At 38.8% G+C, this 22157-nt stretch overlaps 1 protein-coding gene across 4 annotated transcripts in view; it reads left to right on the plus strand.

Annotated features, from left to right (window-relative positions):
• The window catches only part of SYT9 (synaptotagmin 9), a 67474-nt gene that overhangs the window by 27914 nt on the left and 17403 nt on the right, over positions 1–22157 (plus strand). For all 4 annotated transcript variants that reach the window (XM_027699374.1, XM_027699399.1, XM_027699391.1 and 1 more), the window contains exons 2-3: positions 4304–4655; positions 7150–7696. In XM_027699374.1, coding sequence (XP_027555175.1) covers positions 4304–4655; positions 7150–7696 — 899 coding nt within the window. The remainder of the gene's footprint in view (positions 1–4303; positions 4656–7149; positions 7697–22157) is intronic.

Raw genomic sequence — 22157 nt, forward strand, 5'->3', positions numbered from 1 at the left:
TCAATCTAAAAGCTTATGTTCAGTATATCTGTACTAAAAACCTGTGCTATAAAAACAGAGGCATAATTTTATTTCTTTTTTTTACTAGATAATCTACAAGGTGCTGTTATATTTTAAAGCTTTGATATTTTGGTTACTGTAATCTAAAACATGTTACCCTTTTAGTATCTAACCCTTACCAAAACAAGATTATACCCACACAGACTGTGGAGTGTTCATATTTGGAGAAATTTGGGCACTGTCCTGGGTAACCTATACATGCCTGAACTCAGTGATCTGAAGGGTCCTTTCCCCAACAATTCTGTGATTCTGCTCAGTAAGATAATCTGAAGACAAGAGAATTTATATTCTTATCATACATTCACTTGACATAAACAGTGAGATTCTTCTTTTCTGTGTAACAGCTCTACTTTAAAATGTAAGTTAAAAAATTAAAAATGGATCCAGCAATGAATCCATAATCAGAGTCTTTTTTGTCATCACACTGATTGTAATAAAGTCTGTCACAGAGAAAAAGGCCATGCTCATATCTCCAGTTGGTGATAAAAACTGATGGTGTGATCCAGAGGTAGAAAACTCTATTTCACTTGCTATTTCTGCATCATTTTTGACCTTGCAATTGCTACCAAAAAAAAAAAAAAGCCAGAACAAATTACACTGATGAGCATAAGAGATCAATAAGTTGAAAGTCAGTAGAGTAAAAAGAATTGAAACATGAAAACCTGGTCAAAAACTGACTAGTACATCAGCATATCTGTAAGACATGCCACGAGCAAAATATTCAGAGAGCTTATGTGTCCATGTCTTTACTGGACACCATGGCTGAGCACCTGGTGGTTGGAAATGCATGGAAATAATGGCAGTGCCTTCTGAGTCTTCTAACAATGCAATTACAGTCTCAATAGACAAAGAATTAAATTAAGCTCCCTAGTCCTGTGTTTAATGTGGGGCCAACCTGAAAATCTGTCCTCTTATTTTCTGTCTATCAAAAGACCTCCTTTACTAGTGTGTGAAAGCATATTGCAGAGGATGTGTTTATAAAAAATTACCTGTAAGTATATGCAATTGCATTGATTAGTTCCTTTAACCCATTTTAAAAATACGCGTTTTTAACAAAAAAATGGAGGCTTAGTTTCTGTGGAACAAATTTTCCATTGTCAGCACTGTCCAGGTATTCTGACATGCTGGAATTTGGGAGCTCAGCTCTTACTGCAGCCATCAACACCTCAAGACATTTGGCTGGCATCATGGTTGTGCCAGGAAAGACATCAGTGCAAGCCCCTGTGCCATGGGGGCCTTGCTTGTGTTCACGAGGTTCTCCCCTGCAGAGCATCAACAGCTTGTATCGATGCAGAGCAGGTACAGGGAGTAGATGTATTAGTCAGCCACCAATGAAGTGGCCAGATGCTGAAAGTTGAACATCATCAGAAACAGGGCAAAACGTTCACACTGAACAGATAACCCTGCAACACTGCTGAAATGCCTGTGAACTGCTCAGCCTTGCCTACAGCGCTTGCCTGCACTCGGGTTTGTGGTTGCAGTTTAGACTTAACATCAGGTACTACTCTGGAAAACACATTGCTCTAATTCTTGTGAAAACAGAATGAACTGAGAAGCAGCTGGATTTTTTGAGGAACGCTTTCTGTGCTGCAGATCTCATTTTTTTCTAAAGACAAACAAGTAAGGACTTACCCTGCTCTCTCGTATTACAAAGCAGAGGAAATCACTGGCATCAGATACGAGTGCTGCTACCACATGAGAATACAGATAAACAGGCTTAGAAAAACCGAGACATCTGGAAAGATGGAGTAAAAATTATACAGAAAATACAGTATGTAACAGTACATATGGCTAATGGAAAAGCAGCTCCAGGATGCAGCCAAAAATCTCTTCACTTGGGACTGCACTCACCCCAGCTATTCACACTGGATCTGCCCAATTGTTGAAAATTGCCAAGCAGGGGTGGAGGATATGAAAATTGCTGTGCAATGAAAGGTAACAGCTTAGAGCACTGCCCTTTAGTGTGTTCTATAGAAGACAGATGCATGATGGTCCCTTTTTCGCCCACAGAACCAAAAACTTCTTTCTGACACATAGGAGTCAGGAAGAAGTAAAACCAAGATAATGGAAAAACAACCCCCTCTTATGCTGTGACTTGGCAAGTTACCTGAACTGTTTACTGCCCAACTTCTCTGGAAGTAAGCTGTGAGATAAGGGTGTTACATTATCAAATGCAGAAGTATGTTATTAAAGCCCTCCAAACTCTCCAAATGAAAAGCAGTTCATGCTGTCCTAATGTATTTTTTCTCATGATTTTAGTTCTTTAGAAGACTGTCCTTTGCTAAGGTCATCTTCAAGATTAGTGGACTGTTGGTCTGCCTTTCAAGTTGTTCCTCGCATTCACACATCCTTGGCATTGGGCAGTCTCCAGTTCTCATTTTGTAATCTTCTGGCTTGTTCTGACAACTCCCAATTTCTCATTTCTTTCAATGCTGGATCATTTACTTGAATAAGTTCTTTGAAAAAAGAGGCCTTTTTGCAGACCTCTGATGTGTTTCTTCCTTCTTCTCCAGGGAATCCAAGACAAATTGCTTTATTCTGGAGGTCTTCTTTCACTACTGCACCCTAGATCCTCAGCTTTTTAATCAAACAGAGAGGTTGTGCTCTGCCTCCACTGCCAGACTTGTTTACCAATAAATATTCAAAAATTATCAAGAAAGACCATTCTACTTTCTCCCAAATTGCCTTTTATGCATGGGAGGAATTTCTTTAATTAATTTCAGCTCTGAAACTCTTTGCTATAATTCCAAACAGCTGCTGTGCTGTCCCCACTCTTAATGAGCTTTGTCTTCATATGACTTGGAGAAGGACAGAAAGGGCCGTGCTGTCTAAAATTGTTTGAAATAGGTTTTCAGCATGCAAAATAAACTGGACAGCTCCCATGTGAAATGGATTGTAGTGTCACTCCCCCCTCTGAGGAAATTTAATCTGTCTGGCTAGTGAGAATGAGACTCACAGCAGGGACAGAAGGTATTGACTTTTCCACTTTAAAAAAAAAAAAATTCTGTTTTTTCCCCTTCAAATGGACTGGGGCTGTTTCGTCTGAATTGTCATTCTTAAATAATTGCCTTGGTAGAAGCAGTACATTTCAACCTCATGCCATCTTTTGAAAATTTAGGCTAGCTGTTGGCTTAGAGAGATGCAGCCTGACATTCTGAACCTACACACAGTGTGAAAAATTGCTTTGATCAGGTTGTGCTTATAATTTAAGGCAGTAAAATAGAATTCTCACTAATTGTGTTTAAGGCATGATGTATTGTGTAATCCACAGAGAGACTCGTTTCAAAAACACTGTAACCATAAAAACAGCTGTTCCACTGAGTCATTTTCCCAATGTGCAACTTAAAACAAAGCAAAACAGAGCAGAAACCTGTCCCAGTTCTAACTTATTTGTGTCGATGGAGTAGGATAATGCTGGAAATGTGGGGAAAAACAACAGAAAACTCATGTCCACATTCCTTTTTATACCAGAAGTTTGGAAACAGGAAAAAAGAGCCTTTGGAGTTGTTTAAAAAAAAACAAAACAAACAAACAAACAAAAAACACACACACAAAAAACTACAACAAAACAAAAAAAAAAACCCCAAAAAACCAAAACAGAAAAATCTCAGTTTCTAAGAGATATTGCTATCCTTATTAAATTGTGAATAGCAAGGCATAGTCAAAATAATTTGCAAAGATGGGAATGAGTCTAAAATTAGAAGGAAAGGAATTAAAATAATAAACCAAGATACACCAGTTGAATATCTAAAAAAATCAGGTCTCATATGTGCTTTTGTACATATTTTCATGGTGTTCAACTATAATACAGTCTCTAGAAGAGAATGTAGTAAGATCTGGTAAAGCAGGTGGAGGAAAAAACTGCACTACATAAAAGGCAAAAAAAGGCAAAATATACTGCAGGCACAGTTCTTTCATCAGTAGAAAGTTGAATGAGCAAGTGAATAACCCTTTCATATATTTAGAATGACCTTTCATACCACCCAGCTTTTGGAGGGAAAATATAAGCCAAGTTCTATCAAGGTAAGCCTTAAACTGAATTCCAAACAAATTTCCTTGGGGGGAAGGGGACGGGAGGTAGAACTTTTAATATGTTTGTATGTTATGACTGTTGGAGGGACCAGAATTTAATTTTTGTGGATCTGCAATCCAGAGATCTTTTACTTCCCATATTGATGCTTTGGAGATGCAGAGCTCCAGAGGGCATAGAGAGGTGACATGGCTCTGTTTTTCTTGTTTGCAGATATCTCAATAAGCTTGCTCTCCTTAGTTGTCACAGCCTGTGGTCTTGCTCTGTTTGGTGTCTCTCTGTTCGTATCCTGGAAGCTGTGTTGGATCCCTTGGCGAGAGCGTGGTCTGCCATTTGGGAACAAAGACAACAAGCAGGAGTCGCTGAACTACACAGACACAGAGACCAATGACCGTGACTACAGTGAGGATTATCTGGGTCAGCCTACAGCCTATCCAGAGTCCTCCATGAAGATCAGCCACACCTCCCCTGATATTCCGTTGGACACCCAGGCGGGAACGAAGGAGAACTGCGTCCACAATGCGCGAATGCATCGGCAGATCACTGAACCAACCTCTTCTGCTCGGTCAGTAACTCCAGTTTCTCTCTGGTATTAATGAATACAGATACAGTCCAAAAAGGACAGCTTGATTATTCAGTACAGTGATCTGATAAAAATGTATCATCTACTCGCCACATTCTTTTAAAGAAAAGAATAACACAAACCTTATTCTTTGAGGTGCACAAACCTCGTAGGTTGAAAGGACAGGATCACAATCCTGTTCCACTCTTCTATAAACTACTGTCTCATTTGTGCTTCTCCCTCAGAAGCTGGATAACACAGAGCACTATGTGTCCCTTAAAAGCACCAGAACAGCCTAGATTTAGCTTGTAAAGCATATTCATTTGCACTTAGCACTGATGCTGAGCACTCAGTAATATCTTCTCAAAGATTTTTAAAACAACCAAAGAAGAAAAGTAGGGCAAGCTAATGAAACACTTGCAAGAGTTAGAAATAGGATTAAAAATCATAGATTTTAGCCACAGTCATGACTGTGGGGGGGAAAAGGGACTGAATAAGAGTCAGTGAAATCTCCAGGGGAACTGGAGAACCAGTACACGAGGGAAGAGGAAAGGGTGAGGATGAGAGTATGTGCAGGGGCAGGTGATAAAAGGATTATGTTTCATACAGTAAGAAAAAGGATCAGCATGTGAAGAGCCAGTAAATATCTGAGTCAAAGTAGATGCACTTCAGCTGGAGAAGGTACAGCACTAGCCCAGTGGCTCTTTGCTACTCTCCTTTCTGGCCATCTGGGTGAGCAAATTTAACGAAGACTCTTGCCTGCAGGCACACCCGAAACACGGGCGAGATGACAACAGCCAGTTCAGTAATTGCCGGTTGTCCAGAACACGTCTCAGAAAGAATTTGAGACATTCCCAGAGCATTACAAATGCTAATCTCAATCTGTAAAAGAACTTGCCTCAGCATCCTGAGTGCAAAGACAAGGTCTTCTCTCTCCTTTGCAGATCTTTCTTCTGGCCATGTTCCCAGGCTGGCCCTCTCCAGCAGGTGTCACACTGGCTCTTTCCCCCCCAGGGATCCCTGTCCCCTGCTCGATGCCGTTTCTGGCACAGAGCAGCAAACCCCTCTCTTTCACTGCCCCTTACTTTTGCCCAGATCTTCTCCAAAAGACTTTCACTGAGCAGGAGGGGCCTGTCTTCCTTGTCCTGTATCCTTCTCCAGAGATATCAACCTTGTCTCTGCTGCTTTATGCCATAACTGGGGAGGCAGCTGTGGTTTTTCTCTGTGGCCACAGAGACCAGGCAGCTGCCGCTGCTACAGTCCCTGCTAAGATGTCTCTGAAGTGCCCTCCTTTTTAGTCCTCCACAGGATATTCTGCATCTGCCACTGCAATGAGGAGCTTAAGGGTTGAAAAAAATACTTATTTTTTTGGTTACACGATGATATTTTATCCTGGAAATGACTAATGTATAGCTGTAAGATTATGTATATATTATGCAACAAGAGGAAAAAAATAGGATAGTACAGAAGAGGCTGTTCCTGTTTTAAGCACGCATAAACAGGTATTTACAAGGAATGAATGAACAATGGTAGCGGAGGAGCTATTGCTGATTAGATTCAATATAAATAGCTTTGGACTAATCCTCTGCTAGCATTTTCCATGTGCTCTTTCTGTGTTCAACCACAGCTCATGGTACACCAATAACCAAGTGACTGCTCAATATGAATAGGACAATAAAATGGAATCCCACTCAGATAAGATTAGGATTTTACCTAATCCAACTTTCACATCCCCCTACCCCAACAGGATTTGCAAATTTGATTTCTGTTACCATTCACCAGGGAGAAATTTCAGTCACAATAAGTGAGGGACTCCAGGTAATAAATTTCACTGGACTGAAGATAAAAGCAACTTTTCATCCTTGAGTAATGAAACTAAAGGAGCTTTTCAGCCAAAGTGCCACAGAGGTCATTACATCAGATATGAGAGGAAAAAACCAAACAATTGTTGGGGTGGTCAACAAACCATTTCAGGCCAGAACAGCTCACTTGTTAACTGTAGAAATCAACAAGTAATTAAAATGCAGAGATGTCAGGAAGCATCCTCCTTTGTACAGCTTTACCTCTGAACCAGAAATCAGCAAGCTCATCTAACCCTGCTGCCATTTGCATAATGCAACTCATTTTATAGGCATTAATTTACAGGATTCAGTCAAAAATGGCTAATGATAAAAATAGCTACAGTTCTTTTGGCACACTATACTCGCCAACAAGATATAGATCCTTTGGATTTGCAATGGCCATGAATTTCCGTTTGTCACCTCCTTCAGCCAGGTTGGGTTTCAGACATGGAAACAGAAATGAAGTGACATTAGCACTGAGGGTCAGCTCTCACAACCGTTGGGTCTCACGCTTTATCCCTTCATGGATTGAAGATCTGACCCCGCTGTACATTACAAAACCATGTCAAATGAGAGCAGGATCTTCCGTGTGTGTGTGCAGGGATTCTTATCATCCTCAACACAGTCTGTTTAAACTCTTTTCATTTTCACTTAAGGCACAATTCAATCCGAAGACAGCTCAACCTCTCCAACCCGGACTTCAACATCCAGCAGGTTCAGAAACAGGAGCAGCTGACGGGGATCGGCCGCATTAAACCAGAGCTGTACAAGCAAAGATCAGTGGACACGGACGATGGCCGGAGGAGTAACAGCAAGGCGTGTGGAAAACTGAACTTTATCCTCAAGTATGATTGTGATTTAGAGCAGCTGATAGTGAAGATTCACAAGGCCATCAACCTGCCAGCAAAGGACTTCTCTGGAACTTCAGATCCGTATGTGAAGATATATCTGCTTCCCGACAGGAAAACAAAACACCAGACTAAAGTGCACAGAAAGACCCTAAATCCAGTATTTGATGAAGTTTTTTTATTTACTGTCCCATACAATGATCTGAACACAAGGAAACTCCATTTCTCTGTATATGACTTTGACAGATTCTCCAGGCATGACTTGATTGGCCAAGTGGTAGTGGATAATTTTTTAGATTTGGCAGATTTTCCCAGGGAATGTAATATTTGGAAGGATATTGAATATGTCACCAACGTAAGTATTACAGTTTTTCTTTTTGAATTTTTTTTGTTTCTGATTTCATTTCCTTAACGTGATTATAACTGAAATTGTCTGTTAAATTTATGAAGGAAAATATTCTCTCTCTTTCTCAGGATTTGACCTTAATCCAAGGAAAATGACAGTACATTTTCAGTCCTAATTTCTTGTTCTTTGGATGTATTAAAGCATGTTTTATGTAGGATATAGTGGGTTTAGTCATTGTGCTGCTGATAGGGTAGTAATGCTGGAGAATGTTCTTCTCTTAATCTTACTTAATCTAAAACTTATTTAAGGAAATACTATTCTTCTTACTTTACCTATTTTTCTGTGTTCTGCATGATTTATCATGTAAATTACACCATACTAATCAGCCAGAACTGCAGATTCAACATTCTTTATATAGTGATTTTCAGTCCTTCAAAAGACTATATTGTCATAAATTCAGACAACCCCTCAGCTATAATCCAGTCAAAGAGAGTTCAGACAATACTGTTCCATGAAAGGAGTGAAACACCCTGAATTGGTTTAACTCTTTGTTTGGCATCATTTTGTTCTTAGGGAAATGGGAAACTTGTAAAGTAAGTCTCTTTTTCTGTTATCTCAAAGTCTCTGGTATCAAATTCTGAGGAGGAGTACAAACAGTGATTAGGTACAAAACCACAGAAATTACTTCTGAAGAGGAAATCTACTCAGAGCAGGAGCCAACCTCCTTCTAATGCCACTGGAAATGAATTCTGCACATCCTCCAGAGAACAGACCTTCAGTGAGAATGATACATTACAGAAATCCACAGAGGTGAAGGTACCATTGCCAAGTGTCAGTAAATATTTCATTTGCTATGTCAAACCACACTCAAATGGAGTGCACATTTTAGAGTCAAATGAACCAAACATCATTAACAGTAAGATCAAAGTGTAACTTTGTTAGACCTCAGTTCAAGAAAGCATTTAAGAATATGCTTAGCTGAGAATAAGAAGCCATTAAAAAGTAAAGGATGTTCTGAGACAAATAACTTTCCTGAATTCAACTCCTCATCATATGCCTCTGTGGTCTGGTACCATGCCTATGTTACAGACCAAATTGCTTAAATCTATTTTTTTTGTTCAGAATTTCTTTTTGAAAATGGATGTTTCCCTTTTTTTAAGGTGATTTCTCAGCCTTCTTGGTCAGTGTGTGGAACGTGCACTCACTGCATGGTCCTGTCCCACACAAGGACGGAAGTGCAGCAGCAGCACGAGCAGCTCCTCACTCGGGACAGGCAGGGCCTTGGTGTCAGAGAGGAGGAACCTGGCTTTTGTATGAGAAGTTATTGCTATTCAACCACAAGGGAAGAGTAAGGATGTGACAGAGCGATTGACAGTCATTTCAAGTGAAAGGCTGTCTTCATGCAGCGTTAAGTGCCCCAAGATCAACTTCATTTTTTACTGTCAACTGAAAGCTGAATACACAGGCACACTGGAGTTACTCTGATATGTACGAGTCCTTTTTCCCTGCTTTGACTTAGGCAGAGGGTTTGCTCTGGTATTTTCTTTAGAATCGCTTCTCCTTCCAAATTTCAAAAGCGATGCAGCGTGTCATTTGTATTCAGATTTTCTGTAATCTCTGAAATTAAATTCAGGACTGAAACATGAGTCATTTATTAATTCCTACTGATACTAATTCCTGTGAGAAGCATAACCCTGTTTATCCAAACAGAACACACGACCTGCCATCTAGACTTGTCACTGGGTTTCCAGCTAGCAGAGACCTTTTCAAAGCAAGTGACTCACAGTACATAGGAGACACATCCAATTTCGGGTAATGTGACTTCTGAGATAAGAGTATCAGATAAATGAAAGTGTGGAGTACTCAGCTTACCAATTAACATTTCCAAAATTTCAAAGGTTAGAACTTACTCCGTAAAGTTATGAGAAACCCTCCACGCATCATTTAAGAAACCAAGTTTCAGCCCATTTTCTTGTCTGTGTAGCTCAGATATCTCTCAGACTGACAGCAGAAGCTGAATCCTGCGGGCTGCTCGTGAAGCTGCTGCAGTGGATACTCCTGTGGCTGCACTCCAAGCCAGCAGGCAGCATTAGTGAACCCCAGAAATAAATTTCAGCAAAGTTTTGAGCACCATGGGGAAGTTAATGTTGCAAACCAAAACTGTATCAGCAGTCACAGGTTTTCAATGATTTTATATTTGAATGCCTTATTGTTTCAAATAATAGTAATACTGGAGAACAGACAAATTCTGGGCAAAACTACTGAAGGAAATTCAGTTAATGTAGATCAACAAAGAGTGCACACAGGAGGGATAAACCAAGGAAAGATGAGACAAAGGGAAGCTCCACACAAACTACACATGACAAGTTTGACATAATTCTGAAGAGTACATTCATTTTAATTCCTCGTGCATCTTATGGCACTGCATAACCAGTGAGCCCAAAGGCCTTTATTTTACATTCTTCATTTTATTATGTTCTAATCCAATTTGACACAGTAATATAAAAGAATGTATCAAATCCTTCTCTGCCCAGCAAAATGTCCTACTTCAAGTGAGCGCTGCAGATTATGCCTGAAATGTCAGATTTACTGCAAACAATGCCATTAAACTGACCTATTATGCCATGTGCTTTCTTCTGTTTTCTAATAACACTGAAACATTTTTTTTTATCCCAAACCAGCAGTTTTCATTCCTTAGACAATAACATCTGTTACCATCCCAAAGTTAAAGAGAAATTATTTCATAACACAGACGCATGTCAGCATAAAATTTTTTTACATGCTTAAAAGCAATCTGCTGCCAAACATGGATCTCCAATATCAAAATGATTGTTCTTCTAATCCCAGGTCCTCTGAACATAAAATGTCTCTCCTGTAACACCGACACTTTCTCCAAGCAGAAAAAAAGGCATCAATGGGCTGTATAATGGGAGAAATAATTAAGTGGATCAACTGTAGATGAACATGAAATGAACTAGATAAGCTTTTTGAATATCTACCAGTCAGATTACCCTGGTTTCTGGCTTATCAAGAAAAAAAGAGATGCTTTTTATTTTTAGCTTGTGTTTCTCTTGTTGCCATCTTTTGTTTAAGAGCATCTAAAACATAATCAGGGTTTGGGGCGGGTTTTTTTGTTTGCATTTGCAATTTTCGTGGACTGATGGCATCTTTGAAGAGAAAAAAAGTGGTTAATACTTCCTTGGTTGCCATCTTCAAACTCAGATGGCATCAGGCAAGAAAAAAAAAAGGCTTTGTCACAAAATAAAATGAAAAACTATGAAAGAAGAAGGTGTCAGATATGAAACAGGAAGGTGTCAGATAGTCTGTTTCGGATAAAGGAGAACCTTCTCTTTCAGAAGATGCCAAGATCCACTTGCATAACTTGCTGTGCATCCAGAAAGGAAAATCCTTTTTGAAGAAGTGCTTGTTAAACACCATCAGGCAGCTACAGGGCACAGAGAGGATTTTTGTGAGGTAGAAATCTAGCTTTGGTTCATGCTGGATGTTTGAATTCTCAAAGTGCTCAGCCTTTGGCACTTACTAAGCAGGTGATACTTCTAGAGAGGAGTATTTAAAAGTGGCCTCAACTTAGAGCAGGAGGGTAATCAGAATAAGAAAGAACAATGTAAATTTCTACTCTTAACTGGGCCAGCGTTTTCCTCAATGACTAGTTCTTTTTGGATGCAATTTTCTGACTTTGTTATAGTACATATAGCTTCTGCCACTGATGCTATTTTTTAGTTGTCAAATATAGTTATGTTTAATATCTAGGCATGGTACAATGAAAACCACTCTTTTTATGAATGTCTAACTTTATATATACACTTAAAAAACCCCCCCCTTATTCATAACACCCCATTGGCACCTTTCTCTCTTCTTACCTTGAGTTTGTGAATATTTCTGTAACATTCTTTCCTGAAAGGATATTTACAACAAGTTTGCAGTGATTATGTACCTAATATTCTCTAAAATGTAGCTACCTTATTGACAGCTACAATTTATCCTTATCTGTGATTCTCTTTGGGGTGTGCAACTTCTGTGAAGGCGTGAAGTAAATTGAAAACCTGATAAAGGTAGAAGGCAGTTGCTCACATTCAAGCCATGGTTTATTCTTTACCTGCAAACAACTGGAGGACTAGGAAGGATCCAAAGGGTTACTCTGTTTTGAATACGACTGTCTTGAAGTACTTCACTTGTTTCTAGCAAAGCACTGAAGAGTGTAGCATCCAGCCCCCAAAGTTATAAAACAATAGATCAGGGTACGAAAGGAGAGTGAAAATAGAGAAGGAAATATTTCTGAAACTGAGAAGAGATTACAGAAAGAAGACCTTGGGTGATACATATAGAATTTGAGAAGTAATATGCCGCAGACTTTAAGGTATGTGTACGGTTCACTGAAACCCAAAAGATAGTTATGGATAGTTCAAAGCTGTGAAGAAACATGAGCTGTATATCAAGTTGCTCACTCCGACATCCAGAAAGAGCCAGCATATGCTACAAGTTTTAAAGCCAAGAAATTGATTGCATCTCTTTGAAAGAATCTTCAAGCTCTTTTAGGGTCTGAGTAGTGGTCAAGAATACAGCAGCGTGTCAGATAATGATGAATTAGTTCTACACAGAAGCAGGAAACAAAAACATATTTAAAAAATAATGAATTTAGGATGTATGTTGATATGCATGCTAGTGTTTTGACAAAGAGAGAGTTAAAAGTAGGATGGTTATAAGTATTTGAAGTTCTGCATTTTAAAAATGCTAATTGTTCACTGCTGTTGTTCTCAAGTTTGCCCAAGAAAGAAAGATTTGAGAATTTGTATTTTTAGGCATTTATGTTGTATAACTGAGATGCAACTGGAATCAAAACATCACCACAAGGAATTTTCAAGTTCTCTGTTTCAGAGATGTTAGTGCTAGTAACAATGTGTGTGGAAGAGAGACAAAAAGACACTGATTTTTTTTCAATCTGTTGATTATTGAAAGCATGATAAAAAATATTAAATATTGAAATCTGACGAAACCTGCCAGATTTTTTGCAGTTCAAAACTATTCTGACCTCAAACTGAAAAAAACTTCCTCAAAGGTTGCATTGCTCAGAACCAGGCTGTGAGCAATTCATTGTCTGCCAAATGCAGATGCATAGGTGCAGGTCATAGTCCTTAGGGCTTAAACCCTCAAAACCCGAGGAAAATAAACTTCCTTCTTTGAAAGAAATAGGTAAATATTGTCCCTAATTCACAGACAGCAGAACAGACTCGGACAAAAGGATTGTGACTTGCTCAAGACATAACACTCCTAATAGCAGAAATGAGACCAGGTCCAGAATCTGCAGATTCCTGGCACCAGCCTTAATCCACTCGGTGCAGCACTGCTTATCTCCTTCGACAGTGTGCAGACACTGGAGCTGGCAGGAAGTCAGCTAAGTCCACCTACTCCAGTTCTAAAAACTGTTTAGCTTGTCAAGATGCTTTAGCTAGTATTTCTGAAATCCCTGTTCTGGCAAGTTGCAGGGTTTAGAGAAGCAATGGCGTTGAGCAAGAGCTCAGGAAAGCGTTTAAAATATTTACAAGGGTTAACAAAATTTTTGAGTTAGCAGTTTGAGGAGGAACAGAAAGAAACCAAATCTCTGCCTCTGTGTATGAATTCAAATCCAAATCATCAATGTTAAGTACCATATCTGTTTTTTAGGACTGTGGCAATAAAAGAGAAACACAAATTGATTTTTTTTCCTTTTTTGTTTTTTTTTTTTTTGTAATACAGAAAACCTATCTGGTATTAACCTGGTGTTCCACTTGTGTAAACATGTAGGTTTTTGCATCAGGTGAACAACCAAATAAATTGATATTCAAATTCAAGTCTCTTTAGAAGAGAGAGATTTGAAAACTCATGCATCTTGCCCATGTTAAAGCATGGCAAAAGCTTAGGACCATCAATTATTTCATGACTAGATAACTTAAGGCAGTAAAAGCAAGAGGTAAGATTCACCTCACTTAATAAACTTATTAAAAAACCCCCCCAAATCAAAACAAAACACCAAACCCACAAACAAACCCAGAAGAACTCAAAAATACAGAAAGCATAATTGCCTTCCAGAGGCAGATCAGTGGATATTCATCTTCTCCAAAGTCACAAGGTCACCTTTTGTTGCATGATTTTTCTGACTATTCTTAGTCAAATTTGCAGAAAAAATAAAAGTGCATGTGTAATGAACCATTTCACAGATAAAAGATGATGAAAAGTCATAGATCTTTAATCCTTCAGATTTCTAAGGGTCACCACAGTAAGGATGAAATAGAAATTAATTAGCCTTCAGCATCAGCACAACAGGTATAGTGCTCATTGTACAGTGCAGAACAGAGGCAGCCAGTGTTTTTCTTACTTTTTTAAAAATATTTTTAAAACCACAGATTTAAATAGGTTTATTTTCAAAACTGGGCTTTTCCTTTTGTCTTTTCAGTTTTTTTCTTTTTTAGTCTAATGATTTTACTAATGACTTTGTAGGAGATTTGTCAGAAACATCCTACATATAAATGATGAGGGGCCAGCACTCAGCATGGCTAAACAGATCCAGTTATGTACAATCATATAGGGTAGAGATAAAATATTAACAAGTGTTTTCAATAAAGTTAAAGACATCATATGCCTAATTCTGCTTGGAACAACTGCATAGCTGTGAGAATAATATTCAATAAAACTTGGGAAGGGTCAGAAGTAAAAAAAAGTCAAATGCCTTGAAGAGCAGTGGCTTGTGATGCAGCTCTGTTGGTCCTGAGTCGGTGGTACAAGCACTCAAAGCTTGGCTCTAAAAGTAACAAAGACTATTCTGTGCAAATGATTATCTAAAAGCCCTGTAACTCCACAGGCATAGCCAGAAACAGGATGAATCCTGTAATATCACTGAAGCTTCAGCTAGCATTTATTGGGGGTTTGGGAGCAGTTTAAGAAAATGATAATTCAGAGAGTTGTTTGCATGTGTATGTGCCACATGAAGTTTGCAGAACCCGGGAGCACGGCCATCACAGTTTCCAAGGGAGCTTTTTCACTATGGGTATTTCTCTGCAAAAAAACATACAAATAAACAACCAAACAAAAGAAACTAAAGGAAGATGAAAGAATAAAAAAGAAACTCATGTAGCAAAAATGTCACCATTCCAGTTAAAGAATTTAAAAGAAAAAAAAAGAGTGTTCCAAAGTCAGTGTTTTGAGAAGACTGAAGTTCCAGAATAAGATGTTTTGATTTCTCATTTGGAATGTCCTTCTATTGCTATGTTTTAAAATGTCTTGAAAGCTGAAATAGGAAAAAAAAATCCTGATTTTTATCAAAGCATAATGTTTCAAGTCAAGCAAGGGATATTCTGCTTCAAAATGGAAATAACTCAAAATTCCTTATGAAGTTGAAAACCTGCTTCCTATACTGGTTCTTTCCCTGCCCATCAGTGCTGCATGTTCTTGAGCTCTGTGTTTTGTCCTTGTGTCCTGCACATTTCCCTGGTGCAACAGCCCCAGAACAGTGATAGAATATGAAGAACAATTTCCTCCACACATCAGCTGCATGCTGAAAAAGGCTAGAGGCAATCCTAAATTCCTGTTTCCTGCTTAGTGGAAGTTTCTGTAACAGTCCCTGTTCTACACGTTCCCCCTTCTCCTTTCTTCTCACCCTCCTCTGCCATTCTTTTTTTCCAGAAATCTCTGTCAAACAAGAATCTCAGAGAGCTCACAGTAACAGACACACACTGCACATAAACCAAAGCCAAATTGTGATCCCGGTCAGCCAAGCCTGTCCTTCAATTATACCATCCAAAATTGTCGGTGGGAGCTGCAAACACAAAAAAAAGTACTGCTCTAGTGTTTTACAATTCATAGGCAGCAATTCTTGAAGATGAGCAAAGAGCGCTCACACAGAGCTAAGACTAAAATAGCTGTATTAAAGGGATCTTGGTTGTAACCATTCTGCACATAATTCAGGATTAGACTGTGCCATAGCCTTTTTTCTACAGGGTTATATAACTTTCAATTTAAACATGTATTTAGCCAGGCAGGGGAAAAAAATCGCTTCAAACACACATTTAATTATTAAATAGTTTGGGGAATGCTTACTCTGTCTCTTTTTACTAGCAGAGGTCACAGAAAGCAATTCAAGAGCTTATGGATTCATCAAAATTTCTGAACAATCCTACCCTTTAAATGAAGTTTCAATATTTGGAACCAAACTTGCAAGTATTCCTCCCTCTGAGCATACTGTGCTTATGTGGAAAACCTCAAGCCATTTTTAGCCTTTAATCCCCACTAGACATCACAGCCATCGAGCATCCTTTCTCCACCAAACAGGGTATTTCAGAGTTTTACAGTCTCCCTCTGTGTACAATCTGTTTACCCAGGTCTCATATTAGTTTGCCTTGGTCTTGTATTTAAGCAGTAAGGGGACTTCTTTGTTGTTATGTACGTAGGGGCTCACTATGACTGTTCCCAGAACTCTCACCAGGACATACTGATTCTGCGGGAAGGGGGTAGCCAAGGTATTTGGGAAGCACCTCTGGCACACCACACCCAACAGGCATCCTAACACAGCCTAAAATGTGAACATGCTGGGGTGCAGTTGCCACTATACACAGGCTCTTTTCTCACCAAAAGATTTGTCTGGCCCCTTTCAAAATCTTGTTAGAGGATGTAACCTGTCTCACACTTTAACCTTTCAGGATTCCAAGATCTGTAACAGGAGAGGGGAGGACAAAATATCATCTGTACAGAGGGGGAGGAATTAGTGGATCATAACAGTAGTGCTGGGAGGCCTGGATTTTATGATTATGGTTAAATTATAGAGCTTGCCAAAATTAAGATAAGGCCATACCATTGGCTAAATAATCAGACCTCCCCACTGCTGCTGTGGGGGGGAAAACATTAGAAGCTGCAGCTGAAGTTTGAGCTGACTTGTGGAAAAGGACTTATTGTTCCAACAATACGTATCTATATATGTATCTATAGCTTTTCTCCTAGTCTAGGAAACTTATAGCTGTTTGAAAGAAATAGGTGAAACAACTGAACGGACATAGATGAGAGTAGAAATTTCAAAGGATACACAAAGCGTTTTGCTAAGATTTGGTTACATGGTCAACAAGTATAATTCCAGATATTATGGAGGCCCTAATTCTGTCCATGACAGCTTTTCTGTCTTTAGTTACAGCCCTTCAGAGCACGAGGGCTGCTGCCAAGGCTCTGTAGAGAACCTTACTGAGGTTACTGCAGAAAGATACATAGCTATGCTCTTCCAGTCTTTCACTTTGTGAAAAATAGGTTACTTACCAGCCAAACTATCCAAGGGAAGAGGGACAGAAAGGCATCACTCTTTCATGGTAACTGAGCTATTTTTCTGAGAGCAGGGCTAAAGAAACAATGGCAAAACTGAGCACCTATAACCTGACTAAAAGGTTTTTCATGAAGATTTATCAGCCCCAAGTTTATGACGTCTTTACAGCAGAGATCCTAATTTTAAGTTACTATTTTATTTAGTTTCTCCTCATGAATACCCATTTCTCTAAACATTCAGAATACACATGTATAAGGAACAACATATAAAGTATACTGTTTCCTGAAAAAATCCAACAGGCCACAAGAACCTCACTTTGGGCTTGCCTGGGGAAGATTAAATGACACACACACACCAATCTCTAAATTCTGCACCAGTTGTCACAAACACTGAAAGGCAATTCACAATGCAAACCCAAATTCTAAAATTATGGATATTCTTTAGTTGGTCTCACTGAAGTCACTGGAAGTAATCACAGGGATAAATGAGGCATACAGGCTTTTGCAGTGCCTGAGCCTCCCTGTGGCTCCCCAGCAGAGAATTAGAGTGAGGATTTCACACCATGTACTTCGGTGAAGTGACAGGCTCAAATGACAAGGCTGCATTAGTAATGTCTGTGGTATCATGACATTTGAGATTTATGTAGCTACATGTTCCCGGCCCTTCATTGCTTGATTAAACACCTTGCTCTATTTACTCAAGAAAACAGTAGTCACAAGCTACCTCTTACCTCAGTGAATGCTTAATCGTTCACTACTCCTTTCATCAGGCAAACTCTGAATTAAAGCTACGTACACCATCTGGAAGAAGATTTCTGACTAGTGATGGCATCTTTCTTGTGATGGGCATGGAAGCAGAAAACAACTGACAGCTGGAGGTTTTCACAGTTGATTATGTGAACTATAGGGATAAAATTCCCCACTCAGATACTTGGGCCAAATCTGGCATCTAAAAAATAGGAGTTTATCACAACATCAGAAAACATAACCTTGCTTGCCAGGCAACCAATTACTGACATCCTCAGTACTTGTGACTGAAATCCATTCCCCCTCCAACCCAACATCTCCTCTTCCATTTTCTGCAGTAAAATTTTTTCAAAAAGAGCAGTGAATAGGACGTAAGCCATGTCATACAATATCTAATACTTTCCATTCATATAGAAGCTGCTATCCAAACATTATGAAAGTTAACTCAGAAGAACAAAAGAACAATATTCCATACTGTATTTTGTATGTCTGTTTTCAGAATTCACAGAACTCTATATGTATTTTCTTTTTAAAAGCATGCTGGGGTTTTATAAGTAGTTTTAAAAGCCAGCTGTGGTTTAATCAACCATCTGATCTACATTATGATAACTCCTCTGAACAACCCCAACAATAAAATAAATATGTATGCAGTAAAGTGAAACAGAAGTGTGTACAGAAGTGATAGAGAGAAAATAGCAGACTTTGGTTTTGAGCACCCTAGAGAGTTATTTATGATCATCAGGAAGAAAGGAATCACTTAAAAATAATGAAAACCTTTCATGTCTATACTTCACTGAGCACAGAATCTTACAGTAAATGCTAATTTAACAATAAACTTCTCTCTACTGGGACCACAACATCATATATAGGTAGAAGTGAGTAGTGCTCAGGATTAGATCCTGACTCTACTGTAAAGTCAAGGAAAGAATTCCCACTGAAGCTCAGATTTCATGCATATCCTCTTGCTGTAGTTTGGAAATAGTATCTTGTAAACAACACAAAAAGCCATATGAAATAATTGAACAGATAACTTTAGATGTACACCAGAAAGTGTACTAGAACAGTAGAACAAGCAAATTACCATCCTATTATTCCTCTCTGTAAAAGAAATACATAACAGTGACTACTCAACAGAGATTTGAAGATAATCCTTCTCCCCCAAAATTTGATGGGTAAAATAAGAGTGAGTTATCACCTTTCTTCTTGGAGAAAGCAGATAGAAATCTCTCCATCAGAAATTACCTGAGTTCTATATCCACATCTTCAATTTTTGCCTGGCTGTAGCCTTCCTAATGGAATGAAAACAGATTATTTTCCCTCCAGGTTTCTGCAGAGCACCCCTGACCCGTTCCTTTTGGTAGCTCAGCATGGTTTATCATTTACCAGTTCCTTTTCCAAATCCTTCACTTTACTCAATATATAGAGAATATCAACGTTCTTGGGAAAGCCATGAAAAACAGTTCATTCAATTCAAAGATTTTATTATGCAATAACATATAAAAAGCTTTTCATCCTATCTATAACAGTAATACTTTTTTCATTAAAATACATATCTTTTTAAAAACAAACAGGTATCTATAGCAGTAGATGCTCACTTTCTTCATCCCCATCCAGCCACTTCTGTTCTTCTTGAAAGGTACTTATTTCAGGAAACATTTAAGTGCTAAATCAGCCCACACACAAAAGGGTACTATCCTTCTTTTCAGACAGTTTTGCTTCAGAAGTTATGAGTCAGGATGATCAGAGATAAATACATTAAATTCTTTCCAAATCATACTTCCTTCCAAAAAATTGAAGTCAGGCCCTGTTAAGGTGGCAGATTGAGTACCCAAAATCAAATTTACAGAGTCCTAAAGTGAATTTGCCATTTAGGACAAGTCAATTCACAACTCTGATTTCATCTAAAAACTATCAAATTATTTAAATTATAAGCAGCTAAACTGAAAATTTGAGAAGGCATCCAAGTGACTGTGACACACTGTTTACTGAATCACTCACAGGCTGCCTAAAAGCGCTACCTTTTTTCCTACCCATAGGCAAGTATGTGCTGAATAACACTATTTATTCTGAATATAAAGATAACCAGGTATAAGTCTGGGCAGCTCACCACATTCGCCTCACACAAGCGCACGTGATTCCACGAGGAAGAACAGAACAAGCTGCAGAAAACAATCCTTTTCCTCTCTAGGTGCGTTTCACATGTAGCACGTGCAAGGTAAAACAAGTTAGAAGGAAAGTCTGCTAAGAGGAGGGAGTTCTGTTAACTCATTTTTTATGGACTTAAAGCATTAAAGCACTTCTATATTTAGTGCTCTCTTTATCTCACATCTTACACTACCCTCTGTGCATTCTTTAAGAGAGAAAACATGCTCACTGAAGTGGCCCTAAAATTGCCTCCAGTGCACGTCTAAATATAATGGGGAGGCACGAACGCATCTGATAGAGAATGAGTATTACAGAAAAAGAACTGTTATCACACTCATGCACAGTCACATCTTCCCCTGCTCATGCTCTAGACACCTGGATGATACACTTGATTTCAGAGTCTGCATTTTCTAAAATGGATTTCTGTCTTCTTTCTTCACCTTCCTTCAGCTTCCTCACAGTCATTTGTTTAATTTTAAAACTCTTTGTTTTCTGTATAGCTCCTAAGGAGATGTAGTACTGGGTTGGTAAACTGCCTAGCAGCTTCAAGATTAAAGTGTTGTGTTTATTTGTAAGGCAGGTGGATAATGCACAGCAACTGCATAAATTCTTCATTAGCAGATCCACATAGCTTAAGTGTCCTAATGGCAATAGGCCAGAACTGTCTGTGAAGAAAGGAAGGTAGCTGGATTTGCATGAACTTTTGTGTATCATCAGCAATTAGGATACTGAGAAACACTGACATGTTCCTGGAGTAGCCTGAGAGAAGTGGTAGAAGTAACCCCATGTCACTGGATCACCAGAGATTCCATGGCATTCACTGGGGAGGTGAGGCTGGGAGGTTTGCCCTGAGAGGGTGAGATACCAACAGCATCTCAGCAGGATCTGCAGTCAGCAAATTTTACAGAGCAGTCTGTTATGAAATTGTCACTTGCATCTCTGAGAGGAAACAGAAGAGCTTGCCTTCTCTCCCATGTTTCCCTCCCCACCCCCAAAAAAGAACCACCAAACCCCCAACATATCTCCTCATTCAAATGTGCAATTTTCTTTGTAGCCTGGTTTGAGAAGCAAAGGATGAAAGCAGTCCTTGTTTTTGCACTTCTGGAATGATGTTGTCTAGCTATCATTAGTTTTATTGTCTTTCTCGTTCTTCCTTCCTCTGTTATTTCAATTTCTTTTGTATTTGGAAACCAGAGAGATTCTAAACTATAAAATGAGGTCATTTTGCAGTATTGAAGATTTAGGGTTTCATCTATTTTGTCATATTTAGTAACTGTATTCTTAGGATTAACCTTAATGTCCATGATTCTATTCTTCCATTTAACTTTTCAATTAAAATGGAATGATTGTGCAAGGACAATCAAAGCAGCACAACTCCCCACCTTTGCACCCCATCCATTAACAGCATATTCCCAGAGGTGAAGTAATCTCTTTGCCTTGGCTGCTTCCCTTGAAAATTTGCAGAGATTTTCTTTTCTATATGACCCGTTCAAATAAATTACTAAGAAGTAAATGAAACTTCTATGGAAATGGCTTTTCTATTGTTAAAAGCGGGTAATTTTATGGAGAAGTGTTACTAGTAAAATACATATTGAGAAATTCAGTTGTGCATTCAGTCTACTGGAAGGTTATGTGGAATGCTCTCAGACATGGTTTTAAGTCATAATGGTCCGTTTTCACCTTTTCTCTGGTGGATGAAACTTTCTGTGGATGGGGCATTGGAGTCCGCAGGGCACCAGTGTTACTGTTTATACAGGTGACAGATCACAAGCCAACTTTTTCTATTTAGTGGCACCACTTAATAGTAACCAAGTCAGTTTGAAAGGTAACAGGATTTCAACATCAGGGAACTCCAGAAATGAAGCTGCTTTTTGCCAGAAAACACATGAAGTATTCTCACAGTTCCCTGACCTGAGGGGATGCATGACATAATATGACAAGATTGTCCCTAGAGAAACAAAACACATGGAGAAATTTCAACAGAAACACACACTTGATCACTGGCTTTAAAATCACAAGGATACCCAGGAAAAGTACCTATTGAAAAGAAAAAATAACATTTAAACACAATGAAGAAAATCACTGTGTAACTCATAGGAAAAAAAGGTAGGAGAAATAGCTTCACAAACCCATTGGCTGTGAATTGGCACTGAACTTGAAAGGAGCTGCACACAGAAAATATTGCTTTTGAAAAGTCCAACTTAGGTAGTAATTCTTGTATTACTTTCTAGTGGAATGAGAAGCCAGAAAGGATCAGAAAGAGAGAGAGAAAGAAAGAAAA

This window comes from Neopelma chrysocephalum, unplaced genomic scaffold, assembly GCF_003984885.1.
Source record: "Neopelma chrysocephalum unplaced genomic scaffold, ASM398488v2 Primary Assembly neopelma1_24, whole genome shotgun sequence".
Taxonomy (NCBI): domain Eukaryota; kingdom Metazoa; phylum Chordata; class Aves; order Passeriformes; family Pipridae; genus Neopelma; species Neopelma chrysocephalum.